Genomic DNA, 21,606 nt, shown 5'->3' on the forward strand with positions numbered 1-21,606 from the left:
GTTGACGTTCCCAAGTTTATATCCTTGCGGATACCTGCTCTTCATTGTGTATTTTTTTCTGTTGTGTTATGTTTTCTGTTTTCTGTTTTTTTTCTTTCTACTACATCGATGGTAATTTTTCCATTTGTCATGCTAACACATGTAGCCCAGCCACTGTTCTATAATGGCTTTGAGGTTTCTGTCATACAATGTTAAGGGCCTCAATTCTATTCAAAAAAGGTGGATGGCTTTGAAGGAATTTCGATCCTCAGGAGCAGATATCATTTTTGTCCAAGAGACCCATTTCAAATCTACAGGCTCCTTTCGTTTTGCCTCGAGATTTTTTCCCCGTGCCTACTCGGCTTTTGATCCTTCTGGGAAGGCCGGAGCGGCAATTTTGATTGGGTCACATTGCTCCCTTCGGGTTGTTTCCTCCAAAGTTGACCGACAGGGTCGTTTCATTCTTCTGGAGTGTATTTTTGGTGAGACTCCCATAGTTCTGCTGAATTTATACGCCCCCAACACAGGCCAATTGCAATTTCTATCCCAAACACTCGCCGAACTGGATTCCTTTTCCACTTCGCAGGTGATAGTTGGGGGAGATTTTAATCTGATTCTTTCCCCCCATAAAGACAGGAAGGTTCTTTTTGAGTCCTCTCCCTCGAAGCGGCAATGCTCCTCTTCAAAATCCTTTCGTGGATTAATTAGGGAGCATCATCTCTTTGACGCATGGCGGATTAAACATCCTCTCCATAAACAGTTCACATTTTACTCTACCCCTCACCGTAGTTATTCTCGCCTAGACCATTTTTTCGTTTCTGCTCCATTGCTTCCACTTCTGGTATCTTCTGATATTAATCCCATTACTTGGTCCGACCATGCCTCTTTGACTTTAAACCTTTTTTTCCCCCCTCTTATATCCAAACCTTGTCATTGGCGCCTTAATGAAACCTTTCTTTCCACAGACCATCTTAGAGATGAATTATCACAGGGACTTGATACTTATTTCACCCATAATGTTGGTTCCGTAAACTCCTCCTCAACTCTATGGGAGGCTCACAAGGCGGTTTTTCGAGGGCTCTGTATTTCTATGGGTTCTCGTTTAAAAAAGTCCTCGGCGAGTGCTAGGGCTTCCCTCATACAACAGCTATCTTGGGCGGAAGGTCGGTTATTGGCTAAGCCATCTATTCCTGGGCTCCAGAGGGTAATTTCTCTACGGGATCAGGTTAAAGCTCTTGACTCCAGTAGGACTGCCCTCCTTTGGGTCAAGCAGAAATTCTATGAATTTTCCAATAAGCCCCATCGTATGTTAGTCAATCGTCTCAAAGCTCAGTCCCCTTCCACGATGCCTGACTTACTAATACAGCCAGATAGAAGCCCCACTTACGATCCTCGGGCTATGGCAACTCTTTTTGGCTCATTTTATGGGAAATTGTATAACTGTTTAACCCCGGACCTGCACCCACCCCTCACACAGTCATTATTTGATAATTTTTTTGATACATTGTCACTCCCGAGTATTTCACCTTCGGACACTGCCACCCTTAATGCTGACATTACCCTAGAGGAATTACTGGACACAATCAAACTTCTCCCTTCTCGTAAAGCTCCGGGACCGGACGGACTGCCCTACTCCTACTATAAAACATTTATTGGTATTCTGGCACCGCATCTCCTCTCTCTATATCACGATCTTTTTAAGGGAATTATACCTCAGTCTGAATTTTCCCGTGCATATATCTCGGTCATCCCTAAACCCGATAAGGACCATTCTATCGTGGACAACTACCGCCCCATTGCCCTACTCAATTCCGATTATAAGATTTTCACCAAAATTTTAGGCAACCGATTGTCCGGAATCATCTCCAAGATCATACATAGGGATCAAGTGGGCTTTGTACCTGCCAGACATGCCGCAGATAACACTAGGAGAACTATTGATCTGGTTGATCTGGTTAACAGGTCCTCTACCCCTACAGTGTTATTAAGCTTGGACGCTCAAAAAGCTTTCGACCGTTTAAGCTGGCCTTATATGTTCATGGTCTTGGAGAGATTTGGTTTCAAAGGTCCATTTGTAGCAGCTTTGAAGGCCCTCTATTCATTCCCCCTTTCACAGGTCAGATTAGCTTCTTTTCTCTCGCCTCCCTTTCAGATGTCAAACGGAACGCGTCAGGGCTGCCCACTCTCTCCTTTACTGTTTATTCTTTGTCTGGAACCTCTAGCCATCGCTATTAGGTCAAACCCGGATATTCGCGGGATACAGTCACATTCCCATGAGTACAAATTATCGTTATTTGCAGATGACATTCTTCTCACGCTTACGAGTCCCCATACTTCTTTACCGATTTTGCATAAGTCCTTGAAACAATTTGGGGCTATTTCAGGTTACAAAGTCAATACGTCCAAAACTGAGGCACTCCCAATACATATCCCTCCTATCGTTTTGTCCTCGCTTCAGGAAGCCTTTCCCTACCGGTGGTGCACACACTCTTTAAAATATTTAGGTACTAATATTTCTCTCTCTTACCAATCCATATACGAGGCCAATTTCCCCCCTTTGTTTATAGCAATCTCTCGCTCTCTGAAACGTTGGGATGCCTTGCCCATCTCTTTTCTCGGTCGCATTAACGTTCTAAAAATGACCGTGTTACCCAAACTCTTGTACTTGTTTGCAACTCTCCCCGTTCCCGTTCCCATGTCCAAGCTTCACTCGCTTCAGAAATCTTTCCTACACTTTATCTGGCACAATATGCGGCACAGGATTGCACGTTCTGTTCTGCTTTCCCCGCGTTCTAGGGGAGGTCTGGGAGCGCCAGATATAATCAAGTATTATTATGCAACTCACCTTAGTTTTCTTCTGTCATGGTCCACGCAACACCCTCCCAACACATGGACTGAGATTGAATCTTTACAACTGTCCCCAGTTCATCCATGTTCCCTTCTTTGGTCCACCGCGGCAGTGGATATCTCTTCCTTCCGCCATCTGTTCCTTGGTCCCATGCAATTTTCATTGACGGTATGGCAGAAATGTAAGACTCAATTTACTCTAGCCTCTGAATGCTCCCCTTTGACAAATATCCTCTACAACCCTAACTTGCCAGACAATATGGCCATATCTCGGATGTCTCTTTGGGTGGTATCTAACCTTTTTCAATTGCGTCACTTGGTACATCCGGTGACTCGTAAATTACATTCATTCCCGGATCTCCAGAAAAAAGCTTCTTTACCTCCTCATCACCTATATATATACTGTATTTCCAAATACGCCATTTTTTCTCTACTCTATCACCCTCATTGATCCTGGGGAAGCCTACACCCTTCGAACGTTTATGTATGCAAAGCCCCCACCAAAGGGGTATTATCTCCAATACTTATAAAATTCTTATGGCTGCATCCCCTTTATCTAATGAAACTCACCTTTACATGCGTAGGTGGTCCCAGTTTGTACAACGTGATATTGATTTACTGACGTGGAAGAATATTTGGGTAAATGCATCTAAATCTTCTGTTTGTGTGGTTTTTAAGGAAAACATTTATAAGATTATGATGTTATGGTACAAAACACCTGAGGTTCTTCATGCTTTCAACCCGAGTGCTTCTCCTGTCTGCTGGCGCTGTGGTAAGGATTCAGGTTCTCTCTATCATATTTTTTGGACTTGTAAATCTATTGTTCCTTTTTGGGAGGATGTCCGTTCCTTGTTGCAATCAATGCTGCATGCCTCGCTCCCTTTTGACCCTCTGCATTTTTTGCTGGGCTTGCCATTCCCGGGTCTATCTAATCCAGCCAGAAAACTTGCTGCTCACGTGTTGACCGCGGCCAGGAGAAGTATTCCAATGGGTTGGTTATCTTCTACTCCCCCCACACTGCTGACTTTGTACAAACTTATTGCTGAAGTAAGACGGATGGAGTATTTGACTGCTTTACATAATTGTTTGTCTGCTGTATTTGAGTTGATTTGGCTCCCGTGGGATTCCTTCATTTCCTCTTTGCCGACTCGAATCTAAGATCCTGATTGTTTCTGCACTGATTTTGTATGACTTTGTATGATTCTATTGGACATGATTATATGTAGTTATGCCATCGATGTTTCTCTCTGTTCTGTTTATAATTTACTTATTTGAAAACCAATAAAAATTGTTAATACAAAAAAAAAAAAAAAACATTCTAGAAAGAGTATTATGCAATTTAGTTGTCCTTGAGTGCTTATGATTTTTGATAGATAATGTAGCTTTCTGAAAGGGGTTAAAATAAAAATGTTTTCCTTTTCCAAGTGTAAATTGTATTGAGTGGGATTCATAAACTTATTGAATTCCCCAACAACTAAAACTGGAATGGCTACCTTATCGATCAAAAACTTGGGCAAAGATCTCAACACATCATTAAAAAATGCAGAGGAACATATATTTTATGCAATGGTACAGTAAATGGTAAACAACTTACAGAAAATGAAAGCATATCTGCTGGTCCTACTGTATCTATTGCAATGTGTGTATAGAAGAGTGTAATGTGATGACACAATTCTAACCCTTATAGAAAATTAGAAATAATGGTGGTAAAAAGCAAATTGGAAGACTGACTTGACTGGTTGATAATGTTGAGAAGGTTTTGAATGATCATATACAGCCAATTACCCTTTCCCGTAATTAAACATTTATAAGCAAGAAGATACCTGTAAGGAAGAAACAAAATTCAGAACATTCTGGATGCTGAGCTGCTATATGCTGCTCCAATTCTGAGAAATTATTCCTTGAGGATTTGCTGGGAAACCAGCACTTTTGCGAGTAGCAACCTCTTTACTCCCCCACAGATCTTACTGAATCTTCTTGCTGATATGGAGGACAGTGGGAGGAGCTAGTGAGGGCTGTGGGGGACCACAAAGATTTCTCAGGATTGAAATAGCATTAAGTGACGCATGCAAGAGAGGTATGTATTCTGTGTCTTCTTCAAAGATGCGTACTTGAGTTTTTAATGATGCAACAGGATTTTTTTAACCAAAACTTCAGGTGTTTTAAAAAAAAACAAAAGACATTCTAAGTAACTTATATATTGGTAATAATTTACATTGGAAGGATTTCCAGATCCATATTTTTTCTGTTTTTAAGAAAAAAAGCTGTTCGTTTCACAATGTCCTCTCCAGACTGGTTCCTGAATATAAGAGTCAACTGTCATTATAATCACCTGAGCAAATCTCAGTGTTCTAGGTAAGATGCAGTGTCAGGAAAGTAGGCAAGCCTCAGAGAATATCTAACCAATAATGCATTTTCTATTATCTAAAAGTTCACTTCTGTTCCAGTGAAGTATTCTGGGAAAATCAGTAGGGCAATAACATACTCAAGAAATTATATATATGGGAGTATTCTGTACACCAAATGTGTACTGAAGTCCTCTTGGTTGCCATATTGGAAGGAAGTGATGTAATTTTTAAAACCCTGTTGTATATTTTGTTTTCAAGATGTTCAAGATTTTCGTTAACACTCTATAGACCCCTTAACAGAAGGAAAGGTATAAAAGAGTATACTGCACAACATGATGATGCACAGTATAATAGCTGGCACAGTTGCTGTCAGGCATTTAAATCAGTTGTCGAATCAAGGGGAAGGGGTAGGGCTAAAGAGTGGTCAGAATCCTGTGATTCTGAGCTCCAGACAAGCATCTGAATTCACAATTAAAAGTATATACTGCTCAAAAAAATTAGAAACACTTTTTAATTAGAGTATTGCATCAAGTCAATGAAACTCCTGGGATATTGATCTAGTCAGTTAAGTAGCAGAAGGGGTTGTTAATCAGTTTCAGCTGCTTTGGTGTTAATGAAATTAACAACAGGTGCTCTAGATGGGCAACAATGAGATGACCACAAAAACAGGAATAGTTTTACAGGTGGAGGCCACTGACATTTTTTTCCCTACTCATCTTTTCTGAATGTTTTTTACTAGTTTTGCATTTGGCTAGGGTCAGTGTCACTACTGGTATCATGAGGCGATACCTGGACCCTACAGAGGTTGCACAGGCAGTCCAACTCCTCCAGGATGGCACATCAATACGTGCCATTGCCAGATGTTTGCTGTGTCTCCCAGCACAGTTTCAAGAGCATGGAGGAGATTCCAGGAGATAGGTAGTTATTCTAGGAGAGCTGGGTAGGTCCATAGAAGGTCCTTTACCCATCAGCCCTACAAAATGACCTCCAGCAGGCCATTGGTGTGAATGTCTCTGACCAAACAATCAGAAACAGATATCATGAGAGTGGCCTGAGGGCCCGACGTCCTCTAGTGGGCCCTGTACGCAATTCCTGGCACCATAGAGCTTGATTGGCATTTGCCATTGAACACCAGAATTGGCAGGTCTGCCTCTGGTGTCCTGTGCTTTTTACAGATGAGAACAGGTTCACCCTGAGCACATGTGACAGACATGAAAGGGTCTGCAGAAGCCATGGAGAATGGTATGCTGCCTGTAATATCATTCAGCATAACCGTTTTAGTGGTGGGTTAGTGATGGTCAGGGGAGGCATATGCATGAAGGGATCTCTACAGGCTAGACAATGGCACCCTGACTGCCATTAGGTATCGGGATGAAATCCTTGGACCCATTGTCAGACCCTAAGCTGGTGCAGTGGGTCATGGTTTCCTCCTGGTGAATGACAATACCCTGCCTCATGTGGCAAGAGGATGCAGGCAGTTCCTCGAGAATGAAGGAATTGATACCATTGAATGGCCCCCACGCTTGCCCGATCTAAATTCAATATAAAACCTCAGATATCATGTTTTGGTCCATTCGACACCACCAGGTTGCACCTCAGACTATCCAGGAGCTCAGTGATGCCTTGGTCCAGATCTGGGAGGAAATAGCCAAGGACATCATTCATCGTCTTATTAGGAGCATCCCCAAACTTTGTCAGGTATACAAGCACGTGGGGGCCATACAAACTGAAATTTCAGCAAATTGGACTACCCTGCTGCATCATTTTTTCACTTTGATTTTCAGGGTGTCTTTGAATTCAGTCCTCTGTAGGTTGATCATTTTCATTTCCATCAAACGATGGGGCATCCTTACATTCCTTACACATTACCTAGTCCTTATCAGTATAGATATCCAGCATGATAATTTACTCAATTGAGATCTGATGTGTTTTCAAAGTGTTCCTTCCAAAGTCTAATAGGATACTCACTTTGCAAGGGAAGCTGAACTTTTCAGGGGAATTATTTCCAGCCCTTAGTGGATGTGGAGAAAGTTAATTTTGCAATGCGCAACCAATCAAGTGCTTGCCTATGATTTGATGGAAGTAGACAGCAGAGCTTCACCTCATTCATTACACTCTTGGGAAATTTTACTTGCAAAATGCAACTTCCCTTGTAAAACGAACACTATATTTGCCTTTTGTAAATCAACCCCTTTACTTCCACTGTAACAGTACCTCCATCATCTGACCAGGTAAGGTTGTCAGGAACTTCCCAAACCATTCAACAAAATGTTTCATGATTTGCTGCTTTATAACACACAGTTTTCTAGAGCCTGGCTTTTCACTAATATCAATTGCAAGTCTGGCTCAGAAATTCCAGGTTTGTGAATTTCCAAAAAAAAAACTGATCACATTTTTCAGAAGTTGGCTCATTTTACACTGAACTGTTCAGAGATGAGCAAGATTTTGCTGGCATTTTCTACTTGTGAACTTTCAAAGTAGATCAGCCGAAAATCAACAAGTTCAACCTCAAATTTATGTATTAGGTAGTTGTTTTTTTCTCTCATAGCATTTGTTTAGAACAATCAAGAACAATCTATATTATTCTGGCATTACTAAATTGATTGTATACACAAAATAGATCTAAACTCACTATAAGTCTTATACTTTAAGTGATTGTAAACGAAAATGTTTTTTTCTTAAAAATAACAAACATCTTTCTACTTACCTGCTGTGCAATGGCCCTGAAACTCCTTTACTTGGATCCCCCACCATCACTTCTGGCTCCCTCTCCCTGTCCAGTGCCCCCATGGAAAGCCACTTCCCATGAGGAAATTTTAATTTTCGCTCCTAAGCCCTTCTGCTACGTCCATTGACACATGCAGCGGGACTGAGCCCTTCACCCCACTCCTTCATCACTGGCTTTGATGGACAGCAGCATGAACCAATGGCTCCCGATGCCCCAGAAAAGCCAGTGAGACATGGAAGTAAGGGAAGAGAAGAGTTTCAGATGTGCACAGAACTGGATTGAATGAGGGCTCAGGTAAGTAAAAGGGGGAGTGAGGAGCCAAAACGGATGCCTAAACATTTTTTACCCTAAATCAAGGAATGCATTAAGGTAAAAATGTTTAGGCTTTAGAACCACTTTTGGCATGTTGATGCAATTACATATTTAGTCAGATTGAAAAAGATCATCTAGTTCAACTAATAGAACCTAATGGTTAACTAGAAAATATCCACATGGATCCCTGTACCACAGCTGATCCAGGGAAAGTCAATAAAAAGCCATGGTCCAATTTGCTCCAGCAGGGGAAAAAATCCTTCCTAAATCAACAATCCCTATTGTTATTAGCTATACAGCTTAATATCCAATTATATTTTATTTATTTTGTAATGCATCTATCTCTTATATTCAGACAATATACTAAGCTGGCCAGAGCTATTTCTCAAGGCAGGCTATTCTACATTTTCACACTTACTGTGAAAAAGATTTTCCGTATGTGGAAGTTTAATCTCTTTTCCTTCAGAGATGAAGAAACCTTCTGTCCTTTGTAATGACCTGAAAGTGAAAGTGTAATAAATCTGCACCAATATATGCACAACTATATGAAGTATGTATTTTTACATGGTAATCATGTCCCCCATTTTAAAAGTCGTTTTCAATATTTTTAAGTATGAAGCTTTTATTAAAATAATATTTGATGGTCCTGCCATAGCATACTTTTTTCAGGCACTTACTGATATGTGGTAACATTTGTCTCTCAGTTGTACAACCTGCATTGTCACTCTGTCCCTTGATTGAAACTATAAGTGGTTGTGATGACACACATTGCACAAGGCATATAGTCATAGTCCACCATTTTCACTACTTGGAAGTTAGTCCAAATAAATGAGGTATAGCTGACAAGGAATTGAGTGCATATGCATAGCAATTGGCTGACAGAGGATAGGAGAAAAAAAAATAAATAAAAGGTGAAAAGTGTTTTATTTAAAAAAAATGGTTATTTGTGATAAAATAACAAGCTAAATGCTATCTAATTAGACCTTAGCTTTGATTTATCATCCATAATAACAGCTCTATCAGCAAAAAAAGACTGTTGCCTTTTTAAATCCTTTCAGATTTTGGTACTCTTAGGCCCAGTCACACAAGGCATGCTAAAGTGTATGCCCATGGAGGGTCGTGTGCAGGAGCATAGGGGTGCGTGTCCCTGAATGCACTCTGTGTGAGTTTGAGGACAAGCACCCACATACACTTGACCCACAAGGATGTCGGATTGGAAGAAGTGGCTATATCCGTACCCAATTGACATCAATGGGACTGCTTGCATATCCACCTATGCATCGCTTTGCAGATAAACATGAACGAAGCCTAAAGTTAATGCAAGCTACCTCAGTGCTAATAAACTACATTGAGCTAGGTTACTACTAATAATGACATCCTATAAACAGTTGTACTTTCTTCTTGCTTTTTTCTTTTGTGTTGGTATGCTTTTGTTTTAAATCTTGGAATCTTTTATTCTACATACATTTGGGATATTTCAGTTCCTGGGGAGACACCTACATTAGGTCTATCTTCCCTGTTTTGAAAATTTGATGAAATACATTTCTGATGGATGATAAAAGTCAAGATTCGTGACTCCAACATTCTCTAATTTACAACATGCATCTTGTTATAACTTGAAAAGTTATTTGATCCATAAGTCTGCCTTGCAGAAAAGATTTTGTTCTAATCACTATTAATAAAACACGGCTGTCTCCATAATGATACCTTCATTCTTAGTGAGGGAAGGAAATGTTCTTGGCTTGCTTAAATGAATTACCTTGCTATATTTATTGATTGCGGCAGAATGCAGGTACCTATTCATTTTTATTTTCATGTTCTGAATTTTACGTTGTTACTTACTGTGCAAGTCTGATGTCTATCATAAAAAAATAGCAGCAATAAATTTTTTTTTCTGCAACAAGTGGCAATTAGAAAAGGCTATTCATGGTTTTCTTATTTAAAAGGATTTTAGTCCCAGTTTCCATCAGTCACCTCCATTTTATCTATTTATTTTTTATTATTATTTTTTAACTGGTGTGCAGCTTTAATATAGCAGTACTATGGCAAGAAGTTGTTATCCTTTCATGTTCTCTATAGGCCATTGAAATCTGATTTTATACTATGAAAATGGTTAGCCATGATTATTTCCAAAATATGTTTTCTGTAAATTTAAACTCCAGGCAAACAGTGGAAAACTCAGTTGAAACACATACAGTGTATGCTAAAGGGGTATGGCAAGTGTAAGTCCTCTCTCTTTGGTATGGCCAGTTTAATTTTCTATCAAGCATTCTCAAGAGGAGCTTTGAAAAAAAATTACGTTTAAAGACCAACTCCATGAAAATGAAAAAAATCCACCTCTTCAGAGCACCTCCCCCCCCCCCAGTCTAAGGTCTACAGTATTAAATAAAAACATTACCCACCCTACTCCTTACTCCAGGAGACTCTCTCCGGGGCAGCGACCAGTCCCCCACTGCTGCTCTGTAAGCTGCAACTTTCTCTGGTGACACACCAGTCATCTAAATGTACAATACAAGGTTAATGTCCTTGTATTGTACATGATGACACCAAGGCACTACCCATAGACTGGGGCTCTTGGTAGAGGAACTCTGGAGCCAGCTGGAGCAGGGAGACAGGTACGTAAAGCTGCTTTTACTGTAACCCTTAGGCATAATGAGCATTCAACCCTTGCAAGGTGGCCCCACCAAAAGGGGGATTTTTTTTCTTCAAATTAATATAGCGCCAACAGTTTCTGCAGCGCTTTACAACATAAGAGTAGACAGTACAATTACAATACAATTTAGTACATTAGGAAACAGAGGGCATTGCTAGTTAGAGCTAAAAATCTAAGAGGGAAGGTCAAGACATACAAAAGGTAATAACTGTGGAGGATGAGCTGACGGAGAAAATGAACGTACAGTTGTTAGGTGGAGACGGGATAGGCTTCTCTGAATAGAAGGGTTTTCAGAGATTGTCTAAAAGTGGACAGAGTTGGCGATAAATGATAGCATGCATCTGAATAATTTGTTAGCACTTGATATCACTGCAACTTGCCAAGTTGATGATGTTGCCTCGCCAGTCCTTAAAGCCAGCTTGTATCATGCTGCTAACTTAGAATGGACAGCACATCATTTGTTTTATCACCCTTCTGCTGGCCTTTTTACAACATTTAGGAGGAGAGACTAGACACTTTGAATCCCACATGTAGGCAGTTGCTTGAATAGTTAATTATGTTGAGTGTCTACATCAGGCTTTCTCAACCTTTTTAATACAGAGGACCCCTTGAGATAATCTTTATATCTCCAGGAACCCCTGCTAATTTATTGCATCTCTAGACCACTGCACAATTGTGTAGCAGGTAAGCTGTGAAAATAATAATACATAAAAATTGTTTTAGTAACAATCATGAAATAGTACCAATAATAATTATGGTCAGAAAAGAAACACCAAATATAAAAACTGTAGTGCCCTTACATTGGTGTTCATTGGATAAGGGCTTTCTTAAACTTATAGTCAGTGTGGTTGTCCCATACATTGGTGGAAAATGGTAGAAAGACTCCTTACATAATTATTAATGGTCAGTGGAATTGTTCACCATTAGGAAAACTGTTGGGAGTAATCAACACAGGTGGATGCTGGGCCTTGTGGTTTCTTATGTGTGTCAGGAATGTGACAATATACTATGAGATATGATTATTGTGGAAACATCGGAGTCACCCCTTAGTGGGGTGAGACTAAAGACTGGACTTTCTATTATTTCACCATATATTACACCAACAGCATTTAATCAAGGGAAAATGTGAAAATGTTCTGTTCTACTGAAGTTGCATCATTATGTGAATTACTCTTCTTCAAACCTCCTGAGAATTGTATATAATGGAAGGCAATTGAAATATAAAGCATTAGCTTTACTGGTTGAGTTACGTGTTCGTCCTGGTTCTTGTGAGGAAGTATGTGAATCTACTATGGATATGCTTTGGAGAACAAAGTATGCATACTTCAGCTGAACCCTTTGGGTACGAAGTGATTGAAGTTAGGAGAAAGAGAAGCAGCCAGCTAGGGTGTGGAGGCGGTGGCCTGGAGACAGAGGTCCTGTAGAAGGAGTGGGTGGGCAGCTGAGGTTCACCTTTCCATGTAGTTGAGTCGCTATCTTAGGACCCGGAACGGAGCTGGTCTTAGGGACATAGCCTGGAACTGGGGTGTGCAAGACCTTATGATGTGTACAGCAGCTTTCCTCCTAGCCTACAGGCTGAAGACGGTAAAGTGCATTTGGTGTAAGAGCTGATGGGGGAGAGACAGTGCCATCACTCCTGAAATGATTCTGTAGTCAGTGCCAAGACAGGTGTCGCTAGCAAATGAAAAGAAACTGCCCTTCCATTTGCTGGGCCAAAAGGTTGCAATGTGGCCTCCAGCCATGGAGGGGGGTGCTATTTACATGCATACTTCCCTCCTCAAATCTGAAGATACTGTAGCTACTATTTTTATTGGCGCCAATAAAGTTTGGAAGCAGAGGTGGAGCATTGGACCAGCTTCTAACTAGAGCGTGTTCAGTTATGCTTTGGCAATAAAACCTGGAAGCTGACTGGTTACTATGCACAGCTGCACCAGATTCTGTGTGCACCAGATTTAGCAAATCTCCCCCAATGCAACTAGTACGTTTTAAATAACAATGGTTACCTGAAACTAAAACATAGACTAAGAAAATGCCAACATTTTCAGCCTTATTCATCAAGAAATCTTTGCATTTGTGATGAATTCAGGATTCATAGACTGCCACTGTTTCATAAAGATCTTTAGAGGCTTGTTGCTGTTTAGGAAATTGTACAAAATAGTACAGTAACATAGTTGTCAGGAGTAATAACTTTGAATCTTGAACTTAAAACACTCGCTAAATGTGTTACCTGTAACATCCATTCATCTTCTGTCATTTTTATGGTCCAAATAAATAAAGGAGGCTGATTGGTTGTTATGGTCAACAAGAAAATGTATCTGTACCACATTTAATATGCATCATGCTCTATGTGAGGGTAACATGTTTCATGATCTTATCTAAGCTGCATTTGAATTTACTTGAAACAACAGACTACAGATGCAAGGTATCTTTAATGAGCTGTGAAGCCACACTTAACTAATCCCTTACAGGAAATCTAATTCCCAGTCCTATCTAGGGAATCTATATCTGTAAAAGAGGCTGAAATTATGGAATTTTTAATGCTGTTAAGATTATGCATTCATTTTAGAAAATGAACAGTTACAATAATAGTTACACAGTAACAATAACACAAATAAAATAGCCATTAGGTCAGGGATCACTTGTACACTGCATCTTCTGCTTTTACGTGTTACTCTAGAGATGACCCACCCAACATATGTATTCTTTACTAATTGGGCTGCGTTCACACTGATCTGTTTTTCTTCCACTTTTGCATTAAAAACACGCTGAAGAAAACCGTGAGACCATGTATTCCTATGGAACTCTTAACACTGATCCGTTGTGGGTCAGATGAGTTTTTCAAAGTCCTGGTTGCTGCATTTTTAGTGCAGGTTTGGTGCGGTAAAAAAAATGCACCAAAAACACACCTACCCATTGAAATCAATAGAAAATGCAGCAAAGATGCATCAAAAAAGTACCAGCAGTGCTTGTTTGGTGCAGTTTTTGAGTTACATGTGATGTTAAAAATGCATGGCAAATGCAGTAAAAACGCAATAAAAACACAGTGGCTCATATATGTTTAGAGTTTATCATAAACAAAAGTTTTAGAATAAATCAAAGGACTAGTGCATTTTTGGATTAAGGATGTTAGACACAGTTCTAGTGTGTTAATAATGAGGCTTCTTTCCGGTATGTATTTCGATAACATGTCAAATATATAGCAATCATCCAGAAAAACTTCCACAATTTTTTAATCCACCCGGACGAACTAATCTATGAAACAAATACCAAAGATACAAAATGAATTCCAAAAACAAATCAGGTAATGATATATGATTAGACAAAATTCTTCAAGGAGCAAATGCATTCAAAACTAAGCAAAAATTTCCAGTGTGCACATGTCTACTCTTCTTGGATATAAACCAACGCTCAATAATAGATTGGTTGTTAACTGTACTAACTGTGATAACAGCAAAATAGAGTGGTTGATTCACTGCCAGCAGTGCCAGCAAGCATCATGCCTTCATGAAGTATCTGAAATCATACATAAATGGTCACAAAAAACGGCAGCCCTGCAACTTTTTATAAATCATGTTCCCTGTAGGCCAGTTGTAATATAATCTAAGCAATATGCAAATCTAAGGGGATCCCAAGCACATTTTTTAAAACAGTAAATGCAGATAACTATGTGCAGATGACTTTATCAAGCAATTAAAGGAAAGTTAAACTGAAAGGACCATATATGATTATTCTACAGTTTCCAACAAACATCAGAAGAAGTATAAAGTGTGATAAAGTAAACTTGTAAACTTGTTGATTTGCTGGGACTAAAGGCCTTTACAAATAGAAACTTCTAGAACTTGTTTAGTGCAGATTCTCCTTACTCAACAACTTTATTTAGAAAAATAAAACAAACAACCTAAAGCGCAACATGAAAATGGGTCTAAAACTAAAAACAAAATCAGCATATATTTGACAGAATGTTACAATTTCCATAACCCCGGTTTCTCTTTACCTCTGTGAATCAAGGGGAATTCCGGTAATGGTTGTGTGAACAGGAAAAATATTCCACATAGACTCTGCAAAAATATTTTTGAATGATTTTTTTTAAAGAAAAAGAACTGCTACTGCCATAAGCATTTTCTTTAGTGTTTAACTAGCAAAACATATACATTTATTGATTTAACTCTTGAACAAAAAATATGCATACTGGGTGGACTGTATAAGCCAGGTTATCATTTCAATGGCACCAGCAAAATAATAATAGGACATTTAGAAGTGCAGTTGAAATACTATTAAGCGGCTGAATTAAAAAAGGGTAAGCAATCATATTTTTTTAATACATGTAGAATAATGTTTTCAAAAATTAGCCCCAATGTATTTATTGGCTAACTGCATTGACTGATATGCTATATTGCTAACATGCTGAATAACCATGTATCACCATACGTGCACCACATTTGCTGGCCAACAGTTGAAGATTTTATGGTCAGTTTTGGGAAATTCCAGTCAGCTTTTAATCACAACCAAATGACCAAATTCAACAGATTACAAAATTTGTTGACAACTCAGTGCACTTAGATCAAGTTAAAAAGACATCTCAGCTGGGTTAGACACTGGAGTTGACTAATGAGGCAATGGCATTGAAGCTGTTGACTTTTCAAGGGAAATTGCAATTTGCAAGGGGATTTTCTCCAAAGCTTAGTAAAGCATGGCAAAATCTCTGCTGAGGCCCCTTTCACATGGACATTCCAATCTGGTTTGCCTGCCCATTTTCCATGCGGACCCGATTGGAACCTCCATACTCCTCTATGGAGCGGTGGGTGTAAATGGACATGTGTCCATTTACACCCGCCAACATCTAATCCAATCTGTCAGAAAGAGATGGATGGGGATCTATTCCCCTTCCATCCATTGGATCAGATGGGATGGCAGTCAGATGGAAACGGACAGGCGGTCCATTTCCATCCGACCTCCTATAGAGGACAGCGCGCTGTGTCTGTGTCCGTTCTGCAGCAGCAGAGTGGACACGGACTTGTTATCCTCTTGCTCAGCGGAGATCAGCAAAGAGATCCCCTGCTGAAAAAGTGGATCCACTGACGGGTCCACCTCTTGTGAAAGGGGCATTACTTTCATCATCAAATCACATTTTTATTTTCTTTGTATGTGATTTGTTAAGCTCTGGAGAAAATTCCCCTGCAAAATGTAAGTTTCCCTGCTAAGTTAACAGCTTCTTTGCCTTGGGTAAATCAACCACTGCCTTCTGCAATAAGTAAGACATGAAGGAGTGGCAGCTGTGTGCAATTGTCATTACTGGCATGGGTGTGGATATTTCTACTGGCCAAGCGTGCAAGTGCATGTAGCAGGAACTCAGTTCTAGAGACACCAGAAATGTCTGCACTGATCAAGCCATAGACATACAAATGGTTCCTAATCTGATGCTAGATAGAGATCATTTTGTGTCTGTAGAGAATCTATGCCCACCACACATGAATCAAAATTTGGCCTGCCCAGCAGGGACTGGCCAAATTTCAATCTATCAACCATCAACTTGTGTATTACCAGCCTGTCAGGTTTGAAGGATCAGTGCTGCTTGTTACAGCTGGCAACACTGATCATTGTATTCTGATGGTGAGGAAGGCTTCATGCTGTCAGAATGCAATACTACAGCAGGCGTGAGTCCCCCCAACCACCTTGAATGTGTGGATGGGGGAATCGGCTATTTTTTTAATTCAACTTGCTGGTTGAATGAAAAAAAAAATGAATCTTGTATGGTCAGTCTGTAACGGGAGACACTTTGGGTGGGGGGCCCATGTAACCCAGCTCACTTTGGAGAGGGGGGGAACCCCTGTCTCAGCTCCCCATATCCCTCTTATGTGTAAATCACCCTGTGCCTGTTAGGGGTACAGGGTCATCTGTCCTAATATTGTGTGGGCTTTGTCTCAGACTGCATAGACATGTTTAGGAGATAGGTGGGATGGGGGTTGTTGATTGTTTAATGTTATGTGGCTTCATCCCATTGTTCTATTGTTTGTCTGGCTTGGGAGCAAACTATTATGGCATGTATGTGTTCATGTGTATTAGCTTAGTGGGGGGGGGTGTCTCCAGCAGCCCTCACTCCTGATGGGACTGTCTGCTGGTGTGAAGTTTGAATACCTGTGTATCTGTTGTTACTAAATGTAGATTGCCCCGCCCTGTGTCATTATGCAGGGAGGGGGGATTGTCCCCTGAGTGTATATATCTTGTATCTGTGTTCAAATAAAGTAGTCTACCTCTGGTTTACTTCAAATCTGGTGTCGTCTGGATCATGGGTAACAATAGCCAGATTCACTGGTCTCGTGTTCCAGAGCCTGAGAAGCAGCTTCTTGATGGAGATACCCAGTCGAGAAAGAATTGCCGGCAATTAAAAAAAAAAAAATCAAAAAATGGCATTGGGTCCCCCCTCTCATCCATACGAAGCCATTATGGGTTTTGAGGGGAACCCCCATGCCAAAATGAAAAAAAATTGTCATGGGGGTCCCTTCTAAAATCCATACCAGACCCTTATCTGAGCATGCAGCCCAGCAGGTCAGGAAAGGGGGGGGGCGAGTGCCCCTCCCTCCTGAACAATACAAGGCCACACGCCCTCTACATAGGGGGGTGCTTTGGGGCAGGGGGGCTCCCCCCCAAAGCACCTTGTCCAAGGGCCTCTTCCCCACAACCCTGGCAGGTGGTTGTGGGGGTCTGCGGGCAGGGGGCTTATCAGAATCTGGAAGCTCCCTTTAACAAAGGAGCCCCGAGATCCTGCCCCCCATGTGAATGAGTATGGGGTACATGGTCCCGCTACTCATTCACAAAAAACAAAAATTGTAGTGTGAAAAAAGGCAAGACACAGTCTTTGACAAGTCCTTTATTAAAAGAAAAAAACTAAAAGAATGTCCCCCGCAGTAGATCCAACGTCAATCACGATGTCCGCCACCGCCACTGACCCAAAAAAATAATAAAAAAGGCTCCGCTCCCGATGATGGCTCCCGACTGTCTTCCTCTGAGCTGGCTTGACAGTTCTTAAATATGTAAGGGGTGGGGACACCCAATAACATCACTGGTGCGGCCCCACTTCCTTGTGACATCATTGACTCAGCATGCCCCGACTGATGACGCCACAGGGAGGTGATGTCAATGGGTGGCCCCACCCCTTACATATTTAAGAACTGTGTTTTTTTTTTATTCTTTTTTTGGGTCGGCAGCAGACATCGTGATTGACATTAAATATACTGCAGGGGACATTGCCCCCTGCCCCAAAGCACCCCCCCATGTTGTGGGCATGTTGCCTGGTATGGTTCAGGAGGGGGGGCACACCATTTTTTTTATATTTTGGTGTGGGGGTTCCCCTCAAAACCCATACCAGACCTAAAGGGCTTGGTATGAATGGAGGGGGGACCCCACAATGTTGTTTTATTTATTATGGTCCCGGTTTGTAATTGTAATTACCACTTTTTTTTCTTCACATTAGCTCAGACATTCAGCTGTCACTTTCCTTTTAGTTTATATCCTTGAGTTAAAAGAAACAATGTTTCCTTTTAGTTTCTTAAAAGAAACAAAGTTTCCTTTAACTCCGGGGAAAGTGAAGTGAAAAAAAAAGCTGGTAATTGCATTTAAAAATCAGTACCGACATATACTTCGTAGTGAAAAAAAAATATGTAAAAAAATTTGTACACCAAGGCATTATTTTCAATGGATTTTCTTTCATAAACCGAAAATTATGTTAAATGAGGGATTTGTAAACCAAGGTACACCTGTACTTGTCATCACAGAAAACTGAGTGTTAGCGAGTAATTTTTTCTGTTGTTTTCTTGTTATTGTTAACCTAATTACAGACAGTCGTTTGTATATGTAAATTAAGTAGTGTGCAGCTGTCTTTCCTCTAAAGGTGAGGAGGATGGAGACTTATGCCCAGGGGTGGACTGACCATTTGGAAACTCGGGCACTGCCCGAGGGCCCGGGATCAGTAGGGGGGCCCATGAGATGCCCCTGGTATCTTTTTCATAGGCTTTTTTGAGTTTGGGCAAGGACACAGGGGCCCCATGATCCCCTATTGCCCGGGGGCCCCATGAGTTGTCAGTCTTATGCTTATGCCTAGTACACATGATGAAAATATCAGACAAAAAAATACTGCTTTTGGTGCAATCGTACAATAATCTGATCATTAGTACACGGCTTTCGAAGAGCCGAATTGATAGTTTATTGAAAATTATCTGAATGGAGCAGCATGGAAATTTTTCTCGTGATAACAGAATGAACGATTTTCGTTTAATCAGTATAGTATTCGCTCTTGAAAAATTGAGTGACCAAGACCACGCATACTTGGAAACGATAGAATGTATTACAATACAATACATTACATCATCGAGGGAAGTTGTATTCTGTCTTACAAGTTTTTGTAACTTTAGTTACCTATTAATTTTCGATATGATAATAGCATACAAAAAAAACGGACGATCATTCATCCGATATTCTCTGCACAAGGCATTAGAGTTAGTGGGCCCCATATTAAACCCTTCTTTTCTGCCTTCGATATACTGTAATGGTTACAAAGGACCCATACCAAACATTGCTACCCTTATCATTGCAACATGGGCTGAAAAATAATTCTGTACTCAATGTCAAGGGTGGGTATATGCAAAAAACTTGCAGCTGAACGGAGAATCTAGTCATGCTGTACTTCAGAGGTTACAGTAAACATGTCACTACAGAAATGCAGAGACTGGCATTGCTGACTGCTGAAAATACTACTCACCTGGCTTTCAGGTTTACCCTTTGATTTTACACCACGGCACATTAATGCACAAAACATGCATTCTCAATGTTGCTGTAGAGCGCACGTGCAACAATGTGAACCCTGCTTCAGTGTTTGTTAGTACTCTCTGCTTTTATTTATATTTTTATATATATATATATATATATATATATATATATATATATATATACTGTATATATATATACTGTATATTTATTTTTTTATTTATGCATCTCCTGTTTTGTTTTAGAACTGCCAGCACAATACTTATGGCCGCTACTGTGATTACTGTCTGCCAGGCTTCTATGGTAATCCAACTGATGGCACAGATGAGGACTGCCTGCGTTGTGCCTGTCCTTTGAGCACAGATTCTAACAAGTGAGTATAAATGTATGGTCAAATGAAAAGTTTGCCTAAACGTAGGTTTCCAGAATAAATTGGCAATACGTAACCTCATAAATAAATTAAGATTTGCTGGTTTATAAAAATGTAACAAGCATATAATGTTGTGGCAAACTGGTTCTTAAAAAGAAACTAAATTCTGAATTCTGTGCCCGAAAATATATGCAGAGAGCAAAGGACCAATATTGCTTGCCATCTTGCTGCAGCTGATCTCTCAATCACTTACTCGCCATGTCTTGTTTTGCACTGTAGAGGTTCACTTCTGCATAGAAATCAACTTCTAACCTAAGCTTGTTTAATTAGGCTTTGACAATAAAACCTGAAAGCTAATTGGTTTCTGTGCAGACATGAGCCTGATTTGTACTCTCCACTTTTATTAAATAAACCCCTATGTGTGGAGACAGCTACCTAGGTAGAGAAAGTTCTTCCTTTCCATGTGAAAGGAGAACTGAGAGTAGCCACAGTAGTGGCACCAAATCTCACTCCAAATCTCTGAAGACTAGCAGTCAGAAGCAGCTGTACCTTAGATATCACACTGCAGATATACAGCTTTTAGGCTGCATTCACACTTGAGCGTTTTATAACTTGAAGCTCGAAGCTCAAAAAAAGCTTAAAAAATCAATTGTTCTCTATGGTGCCTGTTTTGCGCGATCAGATGTGAACAGGCACCATAGAGAACAATTGATTTTTTAAGTTTGAGCATTTTTGGAGCTTCGACTGAATGCAACCTTAGACTACAGGTACAGAATTGCCTAGACACCCTTACATACCAGGAAGTGCGCTGCTACTTCCAGAAGGAATTTAAGACCAAAAAAATAAACGGTATGCACAATTAGTCAGAATTGGCACTTCTATATGTTCCCTATATTGTAGAAAAGTTTCACTTTTTTAATTTCAGTTCTGTTTAACAATATATGGTACTGCCAGATTTGTATTTATTGTCACCTAGAGTTTATCCAATTGCAGTGCTGATTCTTCAAAAGATCAAGTAGTAAAATTTAAACCCAGGGTGTCTTTCTTTGTTTTCATGGTATTATACAAATTTAAAACGAATATCTTGCAAATATCCTGTTGAATTATTACTTTTTCTGTCCAAAATTGTTTTTGCCAAGTTTCCCATTCCAACTTATTTAATAACAGAAACTGTAGGAGATGTTTTACAGAAAAGTGACTGAAAACACTTTTTTGTTGCCAATAGATTTTTCTTCAAACTTACTTATCCAAACAATGACAAAACCAGCAGATTATATGAATAATAAATGGTTCATAAAATGCTACACAAGAAGAGCAAACATTTATTTTTCATTATCGAGGCTGTCAAATACAAATGGATTGATTTAAGTCCCAAGCAGCGCTGGAAGAGGGGTCTGATTTTCTTTATCAGTGAAAAGGGCAGCTGTGGGTCCCTTGTGTACATTGCAAACTAGCCAAATCAACTTAAGGTGTTTACGTCATCCAGATACAAAAATCCCATTTATAGCTGAATGATTAATGAATTGCTGTAATTAAATAGCTAAATAAAACATCCTACAGGGGCTAACACAATCATTTGGCAAGGGAAGTATTAGAGATGTTACTTATC

At 40.1% G+C, this 21,606-nt stretch overlaps 1 protein-coding gene across 6 annotated transcripts in view; it reads left to right on the forward strand.

The window, feature by feature from the left end:
* LAMA2 (laminin subunit alpha 2) overlaps positions 1 to 21,606 on the forward strand; it is a 1,220,316-nt gene that overhangs the window by 671,351 nt on the left and 527,359 nt on the right. For all 6 annotated transcript variants that reach the window (XM_089676131.1, XM_089676133.1, XM_089676134.1 and 3 more), the window contains one exon: positions 19,873 to 20,000. In XM_089676131.1, coding sequence (XP_089532257.1) covers positions 19,873 to 20,000 — 128 coding nt within the window. The remainder of the gene's footprint in view (positions 1 to 19,872; positions 20,001 to 21,606) is intronic.

This window comes from Staurois parvus, unplaced genomic scaffold, assembly GCF_062004578.1.
Source record: "Staurois parvus isolate SC_StPar_1 unplaced genomic scaffold, SC_StPar_1.0 ptg000165l, whole genome shotgun sequence".
In the NCBI taxonomy this organism is placed as follows: domain Eukaryota; kingdom Metazoa; phylum Chordata; class Amphibia; order Anura; family Ranidae; genus Staurois; species Staurois parvus.